The sequence below is a fragment of the Bos javanicus genome, chromosome 17 (genome assembly GCF_032452875.1).
Source record: "Bos javanicus breed banteng chromosome 17, ARS-OSU_banteng_1.0, whole genome shotgun sequence".
Lineage (NCBI taxonomy): Eukaryota > Metazoa > Chordata > Mammalia > Artiodactyla > Bovidae > Bos > Bos javanicus.
Window position 1 is genome coordinate 58,543,156 of NC_083884.1, and position 17,931 is coordinate 58,561,086.

A 17,931-nucleotide genomic window follows, 5' to 3' on the forward strand; every position below is an offset into this window, starting at 1 on the left:
CCGTCAAGGGCAACTGCTGTTGTAACTTTAAAAAAAATTAAGACTTTGTTATTAGCCATTTAAGGTTAACAGCAAATTAATGGGAAGGAAAAGAGATTACATGCACCCCAGCCCCCAGGCTTCCCTGGTGGCTGAGATGGTAAAGAATCCACCTGCAGTGTGGGAGACCTGGGTTCAATCCCTTGGTTGGGAAGATCTCCTGGAGAAGGGCATGGCAACCCACACCAGTATTCTTGCCTGGAGAATCCCCATGGACAGAGGAGCCTGGTGGGCTACAGTCCATGGGGTTGCAAAGAGTCGGACACGACTGAGCAACTGAGCGACTAAGCCCAGCACAGCACGCCTGCCCCCACCCACATGCACAGCCTCCCTACCATTAACACCCCCTGCAGCGTGGGGCCTTTGTTATAATAGATGGATCTACACTGACATATCAACGCCCAGAGTTCATGGTTTACATTAGGCTTATGTTAGGTTCCTTGGTGTCCAGGCTTCCCTGGTGGTTCAGACAGTAAAGAATCTGCCTGCAGTGCAGGAGACCTGAGTTCGATCCCTGGGTCCGTAAGATCCCCTGGAGAAGGGAATGGCCATCCATTCCAGTATTCTTGCCAGGAGAATTCCATGGACAGAGGAGCCTGGCGGGCTACAGTCCATGGGATCACAAAGATTCAGACACGACTGGGCAACTAACCCTTTTTCACTTCACTTTGGTGTCCTACATTCTTTGAGTTGGACAAATGTATAAGGTTCACACAGAGTAGGTTCACTGCCCTGAAAATTCTGTGTGCTTCATCAGCTCATCTTTCCCCTGGTAACCACTGGTCTTATTACTGTCTTGGTAAGTTTTGCCTCTTCCAGAAGGTCGTGTAGTTGGAATCATACCGTATGTAGCCTTTCTAGACTGACTTCTAATACTGCAGATGAGCTCTGCCGGGTTTTGTGCTTTATGTAAATGGAGTCATAAAGTATGTACTCTTTTCATACCTGGCTTCTGCTTGTTGTTATGTTTTGAAAATCACCCTAGTTAATGGCCTACTACGCGTTCATCTTCTGCTGCATACTATTCCATTGTTTGAATATACCACCCACTCTGGGCTTCCCAGGTGGCACTAGTGGTAAAGACCTTGCCTGTTGGATCCCTGGGTTGAGAAGATCCCCTGGAGTAGGAAATGACAACTCTCTCTAGTATTCTTGCCTGGAAAATCCCGTGAAGAGGAGCCTGGTGGGCCACAAAGAGTCAGACATGACTGAGCGACTGGGCCCTGAACACCCACTTTGTTCTGCTGCTGTGGGGCATTCAGGTAATTTCCAGTTTGTTGTTGCTGTTCAGTTGCTAAGTTGTATCCAACTCTTTGCAGCCCCATGGGCTGCAGCGCTCCAGGCTTCCCTGCCCTTCACTGTTTCCCGGAGTTTGCTTAAACTCATGTCCATTGAGTCAGTGATGCCATCCAACCATCCCATCCTCTGATGCCCCCTTCTCCTCCTACCTTCAGTCTTTCCCAGCATCAGGGTCTTTTCCAGTGAGTCGGCTCTTCCCATCAGATGGCCGCCAAAGTATTAGAGTGTCAGTATTCAGCATCAGTCCTTCCAAGAATACTCAGGGTTGATTTCCTTTAGGATTGACTGATTTGATCTCCTTGTAGTCTAAGGGACTCTCTAGAGTTTTCTAGCACCACAATTTGAAAGCATCAATTCTTCAGCTCTCAGCCTTCTTTATGGTCCACCTGTCACATCTATACATGAATACTAGAAAAACCATAACTTTGACTATAAAAACCATCACTTTGTTGGCAAAGTGATGTCTCTGCCTTTTAATACACTGAGTTTGTCATAGCTTTTCTTTCAAGGAGCAAGTGTCTTTTAATTTCATGGCTGTAGTCTTGTGTTAGTATGTGCTAAATTGCTTCAACTCTTTGCAACCCTATGGACAGTAGCCTGCCAGGCTACTCTGTCCATGGGATTTCCCAGGCAAGAATACTGGAGAGGGTTGCCATTTCCCCCTCCAGGGGATCTTCCCGATTCAGGGATCCAACCCGCATCACTTACATCTCCTGCATTAATAGGTGGGTTCTTTACCACTAGCACCACATGGCTGAAGTCCAGGGCTCTTCAGATCATACTGCCATGAAATCCTTCTACATATCCTCTGATTGAGTGCAAATATGCTTTTTTTTTTTTTTTTAATTTGGCTACGCTGGGTCTTAGTTGTGGCCTGTGGGATCTAGTTTCCGGACCAGGGATGGAACCTGAGTGCCCTGCATTGCAAGCACAGAAATGCATGTTTGGGCCACCAAGGAAGTCCCAGCAAATATGCATTTCTGTTGGGTGCATGGGCCAGACCATGGAATATGTGAATGTCTGTGCTAACATGCATGTGACGCAAATGGCTGTATTTTTCTCTGGAAAAGTAGTGACTGTCCCCAGGGCTTACCTAACCTTTCCAAGCATCAGTTTCTACATCTGTACCATGGGATGTGGCCCCCCTCCCATGGTTTCCTGAGAACAGATGAGCTAATGCTTGGAGATGTCCCACTCCCCCAGCACATGGCAGGCCTTCAGGATGGCTTGGTCGTTGTAGTGATCATTTCTAGCCAACTACAGCTTCTAGAGAAGCTTGAGAACTCTGAGTTGTAGATTCTTGAAGAGATGACAGCTGGAGCCTGAGGCCAAAAAGGAAAAAAAAAGAACATGAAGTAAGGTGGCCACTTGACCCCAGATATTAGCCGCCTTAAACAGGAAGAGAAAAGCTGCTTGAGGGATGAGAGATGTCGAGAGTGTGGTGGGAGGAGTGAGCCCTGCCCCAGGCCAGAGGCGGTTTCAGAAATTTTTGCCTGAACTGTATGCAGTCCCCCGGGGCTTCTCGGGTGGCACAGTGGTAAAGAACCCACCTGCCAATGCAGGAGACACGGGTTTAATCCCTGGGTCAGGAAGATCCCCTGGAGGAGGAAATGGCAACCCACTCCAGTATTCTTGCTTAGGAAATCCCATGGACGGAGGAGCCTGGCGAGCTGCAGTTCATGAAGTCGCCAAGAGTTGGGCACAACTTAGCGACTGAACACATACATAGTCCCCAGACACCAGGCTTGAGGGCCTCAAACACCAGGATGTTCTGGGAAAAGAGGCAGTGTTGCGTAGCGGTTGGGGGGTGTGGTCTTTGGAGTTGGGGAGACTTGGGGTTGAATTCCCAACTCTGCCAATCACAGTTGTGTGAGTACAGCACCCTCCGAGCTGCACTATTCAAATGATGTAAAAGAGGAGAAAAGTATCTGTTCACAGGGTGTTTTGAGGAGGAGGTGAGAAGGTACACAGAAGTGTCTAATATTGTGCATTTCGTAAAGCAAGCATGTGGGTGGAAACTCTCTAAATCCTGGAACCCACCAGGTCTGGTCTTAGCTGTGGAAGAAAACAGGGCCCACCTACTAAAAATGGTAATTAAAAAGCAAACCTGTATGTGGGTTTTCTGAAACAGTTGGGGATGGGGAGAGGAGGAATTGGCTGAAGACAGTTCAGTTGGTACAGAATCTGCCTGTAATGCAGGAGACCTGGGTTCGATCCCTTTGTTGGGAAGATCCCCCAGAGAAGAGAATGGTGACCCACTGCAGTATTCTCCCCTGGAGAATTCCATGGACAGAGGAGCCTGGCAGGCTACAGTCCATGGGATCACAAAGAATCAGACATATAGATACCTGTGTGTTTTTAGGGGCTTCTCAGGTGGCACTAGTGGTAAAGAACCTGCCTGCCAATGCAGGAGATGTAAGAGATGTGGGCTTGATCCCTGGGTCGAGAATATCCCCTGAAGGAGGAAATGGCAACCTACTCCAGTATTCTTGCCTGGAGAATCCCAGAGGAGCCTGGCAATCTACAGTCCATAGGGCCGCAAAGAGTCGGACACGACTGAAGCGACTTAGCTTCAGAAGGTACAGTCTTCCACTTATTTATTTATGTTCCAAATGTGATGGGTTTATTTTATTTTACTCTGATGCAAAACCAAAGATTCCACTACTGCACAGAGACCAGTATGTTACAAGGTCATGAAAAAGTGGCGTGGGACACGCAGGACGTGATGGACAGCCGCAGGGGCAGGTCATCTCCTTTGTACATGACACTACACCGTCCTGAGGAACACGTTGAAAATAACACTGTGAAACTGAAGGGCGGCACGAACGTGGCAACCTCTGGGCATGCCTCCAAACACGCCTCCCCTTAGGATGGGCTCCGAACCCAGGCTTCAGTGTGGGGAGGATCAGAATCCTTCGGAAGAATAAGAAGTTCATGCTTTTGAAATTTCAAAGAAGAATTTTAAGGCCCAAACACATTTCTCTTCACCTCCAAACCACATTAAGCTTCCAGTTCCAATCCCAGCTCGACTGTGTGCCCTCCTGCATTGATGTTCTTTCCATCGATTAGAGCTGACAGGGTCAGTTTCCCTCCAGGTCGAAGGGTCTGAGTGTAACCCAGTCCAATCAGGCTGGTATTATTTACTTGAGCAGAGAGAGAAGTTCTAGAGTCCAGCGTGTACTTAGCAGAGATGCCAAAGTGGGTGTTGTTCCTCTCACCCATCCACGTGACATTCATTAACATTTCAGTCTTGTCGCTCACCTTCTGGCAGACGGACCCTCCAAATTCGTGCCGTCATTCCTGTGAGTGTGCAGCTGGAGGTCTGCGGCTTTGTTAACCCAAGGCAAAATTATTCTGTGACAATTTGGAATCAGCTGTGTCAGAACTCATCTGATAGCAAGTCAACCTTCAAAGGCCAGCACAGCCCAGCCATAGATGGTTGGCCAGAAAAATCTATATCAATATGACTGCCAAGACTGAAACAATCCCCTTTATAGGAGGCCTTCACTTTCCCATTCTTCTTTCCTGTGTGCGGTACAAATATGGTATTAAGAGTCGGTTTCAGTCCTTCAGCCGACTTATTCTCCCAAGCAATTTCTGTCCCAGGAGTATTGTCTGTGTTCCACTCTTGGGTGAAGGTCAGGCTGTAGTTACCAACCTTGTATTTGCCTCTAGGTTGCCTGATGCTTTCCCTGTATCTGTGTAAGCATTACCAGAAGTAGAAAATTCCACTCCACTATATGACTTGGTTCCCAGATCTATTTTGACCGTGCCAAATCCATATCCTTTATTGAAGACATCTTTAGCAGCCTCTCCTAGGTCACAGGAAGTCGGTTACCCCATCTCCGGCCGGAGGGCCTCTCCGCTCTGCCTGGGGCGCTGCTGAAGGTCTTCCAATCTGAGGATGTAGTGTATCTCTCCATCTGTTTATGTCATCTTCGATTTCTTTGATCAGTGTCTTGTAGTTTTCAAGTCACAGGTCTTTTGCCTCCTTAAGTAGGTGTATTCCTAGGTATTTATCCTTTCTGGTGTAATAGGTTATTTCCTGAATTTCCCTTCTGCTCTTACATTGTAAGTGTATAGGAATGCAAGTGATTTCTGTGTAACTAATTTTGTATCCTGCAGTTTTACCAAATTCCTTGAGCTTTAGTAGTTTTCTGGGAGCATCTTTAGGATTTTCTATGTATAGTATCATGTCATCTGCGAGCAGTGACAGCTTTACTTCTTTTTCCAATTTATGTGCCTTTTGTTTCTCTTTCTTCTCTGATCGCTGTAGCTAGGACTTCCAAAACTGTGCTGAGTTTAAGTGGTAACAGTGGACATCCTCATCTTGTCCCTAATCTTAGAGGGATACTTTCAGCTTTTCATCGCTGAGAATGATGTTAGCTCTGGGTTTGTCATATATGGGCTTTTTAATGTTGGGGTGAGTCCCCTCTGTGCCCACTTTAGGGAGAATTTTTATCATAAATGGATGTTGAATTTTGTCAAAAGCTTTTTCTGCATCTATGGAGATGATTATATGGTTTTTATTCTTCAGTTTGTTAATGTGGTATATCACCGACTGATTTGAGGATATTGAAGAATCCTTGCATCCCTGGGATAGATCCCACTTGATCATGGTGTGTGTTCCTTTTAATGTATTGTTGGATTTGATTTGCTAGTATTTTGCTGAGGATTTTTTTTTTTTTTTTAGTATTTATTTACTCATGTATTGGCCATGGTGGGTCTTCATCGCTGCACACAGACTTTCTCCTGTTGCATCTAGCGGGGGTTACTCTTCATTGGTGTGGGGACTTCTCATTGTTGCACAGGCTCCAGGCATGCGGGCTTCAGGAGTCGCAGTGTGTGGGCTCAGTAGTTGCGGCTCCCAGGCTCTAGAGAGCGGGCTCAGTAGTTGTGGCACATGGGCTTAACTGCTCCGAGGCATGTGGGATCTTCCAGGACCAGGGATCGAACTGACATCCTTTGTGTTACAAGGCAGGTTCTTAACCACTGGACCACAGGGAAGCCCTATTGAGGAGTTTTACATTTATGTTCATCAGTGATACCTATAATTTTCTTTTTTTGTGTGGTGTCTTTGTCTGATTTGGGTATCGGGGTGATGGTGGCCTTGTGGAATGAGCTTGGGAGTGTTCCTTCCTCTGCAGTTTTTTGGAAGGGTTTCAAAAGTATAAGTGGTAACTCTTCTCTAACCATTTGATAGAATTTGCCTGTGAAGCCATCTAGTCTTGGACTTTTGTTTGTTGGAAGATTTTTAATCACAGTTGCAGTTTCAGTACTTGTAATTTGTCTGTTCGTATTTTCTATTTCTCCACGGTTCAGTCTTGGAAGGTTGTACCTAAGAATTTGTCCAGGAGAGTTCTCTGGCAGTCCAGTGGTTAAGACTCCACGCTTCCACGGCAGAGTGTGCGGGATCAATCCCTGGTCGGGGCACTAAGATCCCACATGCCATTCTGGGCCGCACAGCTGAAACAAAACCAATAAACAAATAATCTTTTTTTTTTTTTTTAAGAATTTGTTTCTTATAGGTTGACCGTTTTATTGACTTACAGTTGCTAGAGTAATCTCTTACGATGCTTTGTATTTCTGTGATGTCCATTGTAACTTCTCAGTTTTCATTTTATTAATTTGAGGCCTCTCCTTTTTTTCTTGATGAGTCTGGCTAAAGGTGTGTCAATTTTCTTTATCTTTTCAAAGAACCAGCTTTGAGTTTCATTGATCTTTTGTTTTCTTGGTCTCCGTTTCATTTATTGCTGCTCTGATCCTTATGATTTCTTCTACTAACTTTGGGTTTTGTCTGTTCTTTCTCTGGTTATTCCAGGTGTAAGGTTAGGCTCTTTATTTGAGATTTTTCCTATTTCCTGAGGTACCATTGTATTGCTATAAACTTCTTTCTTAGAACTGCTTTTGCTGCATCCCATAGGTTTTGGATCATTGTGTTTTCATGGTCATCTGTCTCTAGGTGTTTTTTGATTGTGTCTTTGATTCCTTTGGTGACTTATTTAATTTTGCATATGAGATGGATATTCACTAAACTTAAACATGGTCACTGTTTCACTCACTGTGTGAGTCAAATCATTTGCAGTACACCTTAAACGTCTACAGTGCTGTGCTGTACATCAGTTATATCTCAAACGGGAAGGGAAAAAAATGAAACAGTTGAGGTTATGTAAATGCATCGCCCACAGCAGCAATGACCAGAAGTCCGCTTCTTTTCCTTCCACTTCCCCTGCTTTTACCAGATTCTCTGTACTCTTCTGACTACAGGTCTTCCCCGAATCACTTCTGGCACCAGCCTGAACCATCTCGCCCTCCCCTCATCCTCTGTTTCTTAAGACGTGACACACGAAGCCCCTTTCTCATCGGGGAAGACACCCATCTTCAGGAGTGGGAGGGGAGAAAGCCAGACAAGCCGATACGATCTCTCTTAACGAGCTGAGGAAGGAGAGGGTGAGCTGGTTCACGTTTGTCCTGTTCGCCAGGAGCTGTTGTTAGTAGTAATTGTCTTACTGCTGAGGGGGTCAGAGCCAGCAACCCCAGCACTGCATTACCAGGAGGAATGGCAGACCCTTTCTCTGCTGCTTCATCCCACGCTCAGTTTTGCCTTGGTGGGATATGACCCGAGAATGAACCGAACAGGAGAGGGGATGAGGGTCCAGCCTGCCTCCTGCAGCTCTGAGTTCAGAGGTCGGTGATGCCTTTTCTTTCTTTCTTTTTTCCCCCCTGCAGTCTCATCAGACCAGATTGAGCAGCTCCACCGGAGGTTTAAGCAGCTGAGCGGAGACCAGCCCACCATCCGGTAAGACGGGCAGCTGGGTGTAGGCGTCGGCAGGACTGTGGTCCTAGAGGAGGTCCCTTTCCATATATCTCTTCCCCTGAGTGCTGGCTGGCTCTGCCAGAGCCCCTGGGTGGTCCCATTTCCTGAGACAAACTTGTAGTTCCCTCAGTGCTTTGGGTCCCTTCTAGACAAGCTGTCCTTAACTGGGCCGGGGGGGAGGAACCCCACCTGGTTCTAACTGGGGTCAGAAGATTATACTGAAGGGAAGACAAAAGGGATGAAAAGCTGGTCGGTCAGCCACTTTACCCCGACTTCCCTGGGACCCCAGACACATAGGGAGGGCCTGTCGAATGCCAGGATCATGGTTCTAACTGGAGTCAGAAGATTATAACTGGAGGGAAGACAAGTGGGATGAAAAGCTGGTCAGCCACTTTACCCCGACTACCCCGACTTCCCTGGAACCCAGGCACAAAGGGCGGGCCTGTCGAATGCCAGGACCATGCCCAGTGCCAGGCACCCCAAGGTGAATCGGTTGCGGTGTGCCTCAGTTCCAGAGTTGGATGCTGTCATGAGGGTGTCTTGACTCTGCTTCCTCTGGTCAGTAGTTCCAGCCCCAGACAAGATGGTGGGCGGCAGCTGTGGATTTCTGTCTAGGAAAACCACCGTTTTACGTCGCGTTATTTCATGTGAATCTCTTAGAAGGTGGGTGGTTTAACTTTTTTCTGAGGAGGAATGCCTCGGACTGTGCGTCTCCTCCTGGGAACGAGTGTTCAGTCTTGGGTAGTGGCCATGTCATTTCAAACCAGGCTATGAGAGTTCCTCGTCAGTGAGTTGATCTGACTTGGTGAGGAAGACGCTTGGAGCCGAACCGTTTCCAACATAAAGCGAATGCTGCCCTGCCACAAACTATCTAACAGATGTAGTTTCCTAAAATAGGCATGCAGAGTCTCAAGGCTACAGACTTGGAACTTTAAACCTTTTAGTAGTCCAGGAAAGTGTCTTGTTTTCTTAGTAAGTGGATTTAAAATTGACCCAAGTTTGAATGGAAAACAACATGTAAATACTGTCCGATTTGTCTCATCTGTCTAAACAATGGCATGTTAATCCACCGCGTCATAGTCTCAAGAGCATCCGTTTCCAGAGCTCAGAGTCTGGCGGTCTCAAGGTTCTGGGGGCCATTGGTCTTAATTTGATTGGATCCAAGACAGAAGTAAGTGAAATCAGGACTGACTTTTTAAAGTTTTAAGGTTTATTTATTCATTTATGATTCTGCTGGGTCTTTGTTACTGTGTGTGGGCTTTCTCTGGTTGCACCAATCGGGGACTACTCTGTTGCAACGCTCGGGCTTCTCACTGCAGCGGCTTCTCTAGTTGCAGACCCCAGGCTCTAGGCGTGCGGGCTTCAGTAGGTGAGTCTCACGGGCTCTGGAGCTCTGACTCAGTAGTTGTGACACATGGGCTCAGATGCCACACAGCATGTGGGATCTTCCCAGACCAGGGATCGAACCCATGTCCCCTGCACTGGCAGGCAGATTCTTAACCATCGGATCACCAAGGAGGCCTGGGACTGGCTTCTTGAATTCTACACAGTCTCTCTTACTAATCCCAGTAATGAGCCCAGCAGAAGATCCCCTGGCTTCCTATGGGGTCACATGCCCAAGGCTGAGCCAATCACTGTGGCCAGGGGTAACCAGCAAACTGTTTTTTTTTCCCCCACAGCTGTGAGTGAGCAGGGCGGGGTCACTTGCCAAGGGGAGGGGTGGAGGGTGGGGTGATTTCCCAGGGCAAGGTGGGCTTCCTTGGACCAGGGGCTGAGGAATGGATGCAGGTCTCAGGTGAGCTGACACAGGTACACCTGGATATTGGAACATGGAAGTGTCAAGGGCATCCTCCATTTCTTTAGAAGTTCATGGGCACATGTGCTGTGCCAGGCAGGCAGTACCTGTGCTTGGGGGACAGGACCACCGTGCAACTCTTAATTGGGGGTGTGTAATGGCAGAGCCCCCTTTCTCAAGATGATTTTCCAGCATGCTGTGCCCCCAGCATGTCACAATCTGCCCTGGGCTTCTCGTTGTTATGTGTCTGGGGTCCATGGGTCTTGGTTTGGTGAGAGGCCTCAGGTTTCAATTCCACACATGTATACTTTTCAGACTTGGGGGAAGCAGAGGCAAAAACCCAGGTCTGGGAAACAAATCGTATTTGAAACATCTGTGTCCCTGGCTGGTTGACTTTGGGTTAGTTGCTGTGTTTCTCTGAGCCTGTCTCTTCTGTAAAGTGAGCGTGGTCATTTGGGATTTGATTTGAGCATTAAAGATGAGCAGACGCACATGGTACACCTCTGTTCTGAGCTGGGTTGGTATTTGGCAAACAGGACTGTCATCATTCCACCATTGGTGAGGTCATGAGGATGCACCCTGAGGTGCCCAAGCAGTGGCCACTGATCCTCAGGCTGGAGTGGAGGTGAGGAGGGAAGGTGCTGTGTGAGCAGGAAGCCCTCCCACTCTGAGGCTGTAGCTTTGGAGCCAGACTGTGTTGCCCAGCAACCCTTCATGGGCTTTTCCAAGGATATACTAACGTGTTGAGCTCTACACTTTTTTTTTAAAATTTTATTGTAGTATAGTCAATTTACAATGTTGTATTAATTTCTTCTGTACAGAAAGTGATTCAGTGTTACTTATATATTCTCGTTCTTATTCATTGTGATTTATTTCAGGATATTGAATATAGCCCCCTGTGCTATACAGTAGGGCCATGTTGTTTATCCATTATTTTCTTGTTAAAATATAGTTGACATACAGTATCGTGTTAATTTCTGCTCCACAGCAGAGTGACTCTGTTATACCCACGTATAGATTCTTTTTTATAGTCTTTTTTGTTACGGTCTATCCCAGGAGATTGGATGTAGTTCCTTGTGCTATATAGTAGGACCTTGTCGTTTATCCATTCTAAATGTAATAGTTTCCATCTACTAACCCCAAACTCCTCCTCCCTCCTTCCGCCAAGCCTCTCCCCCTTGGCACCCACAAGCCTGTTCTCTATGTAAGTCTTTTTCCACTTTGTAGATAGGTTCATTGTGCCATGCTTTGGATTCCATGTATAAGTGGTATCATGTGGTATTTGTCTTTCTCTTTCTAACTTCACTCACTGTGAGACTCTCTAGTTGCATCCGTGTTGCTGCAAATGGTGTTATTTCGTTCTTTTTTATGGCTGAGTAATATCCCATTGTGTATGTGTACCACATCTTCTTTACCCATTCCTCTGGCAGTGGGCATTTAGTTTGTTTCTGTGTCTTGGCTACTGTAAACAGTGCTGCAGTGAACACTGGGGTGCATGTATCTTTTTGAATTATGGTTTTCTCCAGACATATGTCCAGGAGTGGGATTGCTAGATCATGTGGTGGTTTTGTTTTTAGTTTAAGGAATCTCAGTGTTGTTTTCCATAGTGGCTGCACCAATTTACATCCCCACCAACACTGTAGGAGGGTTCCCTTTCCTCCACACCCTCTCCAGCATTTGTTATGTGTAGATTTTTTAATGACAACCTTCTGACTGGTGTGAGGTGATACCTCATTGTAGTTTTGATTTGCATTTCTCTCATTAGTAATGCTGAGCCTCTTTTCACGTGCTGCTGGCCATCTGTATATCTTCTTTGGAGAAATGTCTGTTTAGGCTTTCTGCCCCTTTTTAGGAGAAGGCAATGGCAACCCACTCCACTACTCTGGCCTGGAAAATCCCATGGACAGAGGAGCCTGGTAGGCTACAGTCCATGGGGTCGCTAAGAGTCGGACACGACTAAGCGACTTCACTTTCACTTTTCACTTTCATGCATTGGAGAAGGAAATGGCAACCCACTCCAGTGTTCTTGCCTGGAGAATCCCAGGGACAGGGGAGCCTGGTGGGCTGCTGTCTGTGGGATCGCACAGGGTTGGACACGACTGAAGCAACTTAGCAGCAGCAGCAGCAGCAGCCCCTTTTTAATTGGGTTGTTTTGTTGTTGTTGAGTTGTATGAACTGTTTGTATATATAAGCCCTTGTCAGTCACATCATTTGCAAATATTTTCTCCTATTCCATAGATTGTCTTTTCCTTTTTTAAAAATAGTTTCCCCTGTTGTACAAAAGCTTGTCAGTTTAAATATTTCCTATTTGTTTGCTTTTATTTCTGTCGACTTTGGAGACTGACAAAAAAAGTTGATATGATTTTATATCAGGATATTTTGCCTATGCTCTCTTCTAGGAGTTTTATGATGTCATGTCTTATGTTTATGTCTTCAAGCCATCTTTTAGTTTATTTTGTGTAGACCGTAAGGATGTGTTCCAACTTCATTGATTTACATGTAGCTGTTTAACTTTCCCAACACCACTTGCTGAAGATTGTCTTCTTCCCATTTTATATTCTTACTTCTTTTGTCAAATATTAATTGACCATAGGCGTGTGGGTTTATTTCTGGGTTCTCTCTTCTGTTCTATTGATCCATGTGTCTGTTTTTGCGGTAATACCACACTGTTTTAACTATTGTACTTTTGTAGTATAGTCTGAAGTCTGGGAGAGTTATGCCTCATGCTCAACTTTTTTTCCTTAGGATTGCTTTGGCAATTCTGTGTCTTTTATGGTTCCATGTAAAATTTTGGATTATTCTAGTTCTATGAAAAATGTCATGGGTAATTTATAGGGATCACATTAAATTTGTAGATTGCTTTGGGTAGTATTGGCATTTTAACAATATTCTTCCAACTCAAGAACATAGGATATCATTCCATTTCTTTGAATCTTCTGTAATTTCTTAATGTTTTGTAGTTATCTGCCTTTAAGTCTTTTCACCTCCCTGGTGAGGTTTTTTTCCTGAGGGTTTTTTGTTGTTGTTGTTGGGGGTGGGGGCTGGTATAATTTTAAAAGGTATTTTTTTTTACATTTTCTTTCTGATGATATTTCATTATTAGTGTAAAGAAGTGCAACTGCTTTCTGAGTGTTAATCTTGTATCCTGCTACTTTGCTGAATTCATTTATCAGATCTAGTAGTTTTTTTGTGGAGTCCTTAGGATTTTCTATATGTATAATATCATGTCATCTGCATATAGTGACAGCTTTGCCTCTTCCCTTCCAATCATTCTGTATTTAATAGTTTGCATCTGTTAACCTGAAACTCCCAATCCCTGTCTCCTCTGACCTCTCCCTTCCACCTTGACAACAGGAGTCTGTCCTCTATGTCTGTGGGTCTGTTTATGTTTCATAGATAAGTAGATTTCATATTTTAGATTCCATATATATAAGTGATATCATATGATACTTGTCTTTGTCTTTCTGACTTAATGTGATAAATTACTCTGGGTTCATCCATGTTGCTGCAAATGGCATTATTTCATTCTTTTTATGGCTGAGTATATATGTTCCACATCTTCTTTATCCACTCCTCTGTTGATGGACATTTAGGCTGTTTCCTTGTCTTGGTTATAGTGAGCGGTCTACCCTGGCTCTTTCCCACCATTAGTGTGTGTGCAAATCACCGGGGAATTTTGCTCAAACGTGGGTTTTGGTTCACAAGACTGGAGTGGGGCCTAGGACTCTGCATTTATAACTACCATAGGCCATCTTGGTGAGGTTGGCCTTGCCTAGCACCTGGGAATGGATCCAATTTGCCCTCCAGGCTTGAATAGGTGGAGGGGGCACCCCTCTCCCAAGTACTGAGCCGTCCAAGTGCAGCCTCCTACTTCCCACACCTTGTAGGTCAAGCCAGGATGTGGGAGAGTTTGAACTGGTGGCTCCGCCTGCCACCCTGCCCACCACTTACCCATCTCTTGCACAGCCACCCCCAGGAGCACCATATGCATTGCCTTCCCAGCCCTGCCCTCAAGTAACCCCTGACTCTGTCCACCTGGACCCAGCAAGTAGCCGCTGCTCCCTAGCCCTGAGGGCTCCCCAGTCAATGTCACGTCCATGCTCTTTAGTTGGGGTCCACCACAGTCTTCAGCTGCTGGGTTTTGCTTTGTTGAGGTCTCAGTGTGGACATCACCTCCTCCAAGACACTCTCCTGCCCCCTGCATTCCCACAGACCCCTCCTGGGGGATGCCCCAGCCCACAGATCCCTCCTGGGGGGTGCCCCAGCCTAGCATTTGCAGCACAGAATTGTAACTGCCCCTCTTCCAGCCACCCCCACCCCCTCTAACAGACGGCCGGCCCCTTGGGGAACAGAAGCTGGATCTCTTCTTTGGTTCTGGTGCTGAGTCCGGGGCTTATGACGGGATAGATGCTCTGGGAGCAGCTGATTGAATGAACGGATGAATGAGAGCAGTGAAGTGAGGAACAAGCGAATGAGCACACTGGCCGGAGGAGTTCTCCGTAACGCCAAGCATGGTATACATGAGACCCGGCGTTATTAACAGCCCTCCTTCACAGGGCTTACATGTTTGTGGTGAAAGGATTTATCTGGGGGCCTGGCACGTGGAGACGGTTCACAGATAATAAGCCACCTTATTTCCAGCGTGCTTTGTGCCGTACAGTCTTTAACGTGTGCCTTAGATGACCCCATAGGTAGGAGAGCGCCCCACCTGAGACGTGGGAAAGTGAGGCTCAGAGAGGTCACATACCTGGCCCCTGATCACACAGCTCACAAGTGGAGGAGCTGGGACTCAAGCCTGGTGCTGAGATCCCTCTGTAAGGAAGCTGGGAGCCTGGCTGTGACTGGCGAGTGTCCAGTAAGGACCTCAGTCTCCCTGCTCTGCTCTCTGAGGACCCTGTGCCCTGACATCCTGGGATGAGGGCACCATTAGCAACACCGCGGCCCCTGCTCCAGCGTCTGCAGCCTCTGCTGGGCAGGCAGTGTCAGCTGCACTCAGTGACAGGCCAGCCCAGCCTGCAGGAGGAGGTGACCCCACCCAAATGTAGCGCTGGTGCAAACAGGCCTGCATGCAGGGCCCCCTCCCAGCCCCTGGAGCTGCTTTGCCTGACCCTCATCCACCCTCCAGGGCTGGAGAAGGGCGTGGGGGCAGCTTTTCCCGTCCTCCTAGGCTTTCCTGCACATCCTCCCTGGGCAGAAGGGGTGAGCAGCCCCGGACAGTGTTCTGGCCCCCAGTCTGCCACAGGTTTCCTGTGTGACCCCAGGCTGAGCCTTCAACCTCTCTGATCCTCGGGCACGTTCGGGAAGCCTTGCTGGGATGTCGGAGCATGGAAAGAAGCTTTGTTTCTTTAGTGCCGAGATTTGTGAAAGTCGTCAACCAGGGTCCCCTGAGCGTGGCCCCCAGCACCCCAGTCTGGGAGGGGTGTGGGTGGTTGCAGGCCCTTCGGCCCCCTCCTCTGAGAGAGTGAAGGGCCTGGACTTTTGAATACAGCAGTGCAAAAGGCCCCATTCACACCTGCAGCTTTTATACGTAGACTTGTAAGTTACATCTAAAAGCTTAACGAAGAATTGTGTCTCTGAATTTATGACTTTAGTAAGTTGAGGGTAGCTTTAAAAAAAATATCAGAGGGTAAAAACTGCCAAAATTGATTTTACTTTTGTTTGTTTATTTGGCTGTACGAGTCTTAGTTGTGGCATGTGGGATCTAGTTCGCTGACCAGGGATGGAGCCTGGGCTCCCTGCATTGGGAGCACAGAGTCCCAGCTGCTGGACTACCAGGAAAGTCCTGAATATTGATTTTCATTTTAACCCCCCCACTTCCTACTGTGTCTGGTCATGTTCCCTCTTTGGCTGAAGATCATGTAAGGACATTCAGGGGTGAGTTTACCATGAGGCTTTCCAAGTCAGGGCCCCACTCTGTATGGATGCCACTCTGTATGGCTTCCTTACAAGGCCCAGCACTTGAATTTTTTTTCAATTCCGAATGCTGCATTCTTTTTCTTTAGGAAGGGTCCCCCAGATTATATGTGTTTCAGGATCCGCCAAACCTGAGAGCACCTTGATCACAAAGCACTTTGTTCTAAGGGGTCTTGGTGAAAAATGCATGATAGAAAATGTTCCTCTGACTCATTTATCGAGCACCTACTATGCAGAGACTTCTGTCCTCAAAAGCTCTCCTTCTAGAAGGAAGACCCTCCATAAGCAAGCTCATTAAACGATACTGATTTTAGACAATACAAGAATGGCTTCTTGTACTTTTTCTCCCTTTAGTAGGGTCCCTTAGGTGTCATATGTTTTAAACAGCAGCCTTCTACTTCCTGAGAGCGCTCTGGCAGGCTAACCAACCCCCAGAAATAGATGCGATAGAATCCTTCAAATGTAGTGATGCAGGCCAGGAGGGCGCCTGATTAGATAGAGCTGCACTGCAAAAATAGTTTTAGATGAATACTGGACACATCACATGTGGAGTGATTCCTGGGATGAACGCAACCACAGATGTACATGAGGAAGAGAAAGGAGGCAGTTGCCCACTGCCCGCACCACCAGAGCCCCAAGTAGCGTTCTGATGGGCTTGATCCCCAGAGCCAGCAAAGTCCCAACCCCAGGGCTTGTTTTACACCCCTCGGCAGTGCCTCCCATCGCTTTATCAAGTGAGAGGTTAGCTTGGTGTTAGGAGCTGCCATTACCTGTGTGGTCTTAAGGGTCTCGGGGACCCTCTGAAGTTCACACCATTACCCCAGCTGACAGGTCAAGAAACTGAGGCTAAGAAGGTTAAGGCCCCACAGCTTAACCTGCAGGAAGGTTAAGGGCTGGCTGTTGGAATAGCCAGAGCCCTGGAGCACTGTGATCACATCGCTTTTCTCCAAATTAAGTCACTTATTTTTCATTTTCTAGATTCCACATACATGTCATAACATACAGTATTTATCTTTCTCTGATTTATTTCACAAAGCATAATATCCTTCAGGCCCATCTGTGTTGTTGAAAACAGCACAATTTCATCCTATTTATGGCTAAGTAATATTCCATTATATATATATACATATATATATGTAAAACATCTTTTTTATCCATGTATCTGTCGACAGACTATTAGGTGGCTTCCATATCTTGGCTGTTGTAAATAAGAGTGCTGTGAATATGTGGGTGTATCTGTCTTTTTAAGTCACTTTTTAACCTGTTTACTTTGCTTTTTAACTCTGTCAAGTAGCTAAAGATTTACTTAAAAAAAAAGAATATGCCTGACAGTGAGAGAATTGAGGCCCCGCTTAGATCGCGAGGCTGTTTCATGGCCAGTATTTACCGTATTCAAGGAGGTAACCAGGCTTCCCTGTTAACTCAGTTGGTAAAGAATCCATCTGCAATGCAGGAGACTCCGGTTCGATCCCTAGGTTGGGAAGATCCCCTGGAGAAGGGAAAGGCTACCCACTCCAGTATTCTGGCCTGGAGAATCCATGGACAGTGTAGTCCATGGGGTCACAAAGAGACATTATGCGCGTCTTTCACTCAGGAGGTAACCAGACCTCTCTTTAAAGCCTCAGCTGAGATGATGCACATTCACTTAGAAAGAAAGACCCGCAGTTACTTGTAACACTGGCTAGGAAACATCAGGAGGGAGTGGCCCCGGGGCTCCCACACCTGCTCAGGTGAGGGCAGATATGAGAATGGGAGCCATGAAAGTGTCAGCTTGGTGTGAAAGGTGCCTAGGTGTCCCCCGGAGTGGAAAGAAGGTTTCCAAATGGTCTTAGATATATTAGTGGTGACTCACTTAAAAAGTTTTAAGAGATTCTTTTCCCAGGATGATAAATACTTGACCCAGTCATTGCTTTACAGAAGCAGGCGTCAGGACCTTCTGTGGTGGGTTCTAGTGCTGACTGCCCCAGGGGGCGGGGGGCTCTGTTGAGGTGTGCATGTGAGTGTGAGCGAGGAAACTAGCATATAAGCTCACAATATATGATGATGGAGGAAGGAAGCGGGGCAGAGG

The 17,931-nt window shown here is 46.7% G+C and overlaps 1 protein-coding gene and 1 pseudogene across 4 annotated transcripts in view; one reads left to right on the plus strand and one right to left on the minus strand.

Annotated features, from left to right (window-relative positions):
- TESC (tescalcin) overlaps positions 1-17,931 on the plus strand; it is a 64,412-nt gene that overhangs the window by 21,467 nt on the left and 25,014 nt on the right. For all 4 annotated transcript variants that reach the window (XM_061384895.1, XM_061384896.1, XM_061384893.1 and 1 more), the window contains exon 2: positions 8,068-8,137. In XM_061384895.1, the coding sequence (XP_061240879.1) occupies positions 8,068-8,137 (70 nt within the window). The remainder of the gene's footprint in view (positions 1-8,067; positions 8,138-17,931) is intronic.
- On the minus strand, positions 4,217-5,138 carry LOC133228864 (voltage-dependent anion-selective channel protein 3-like; annotated as a pseudogene).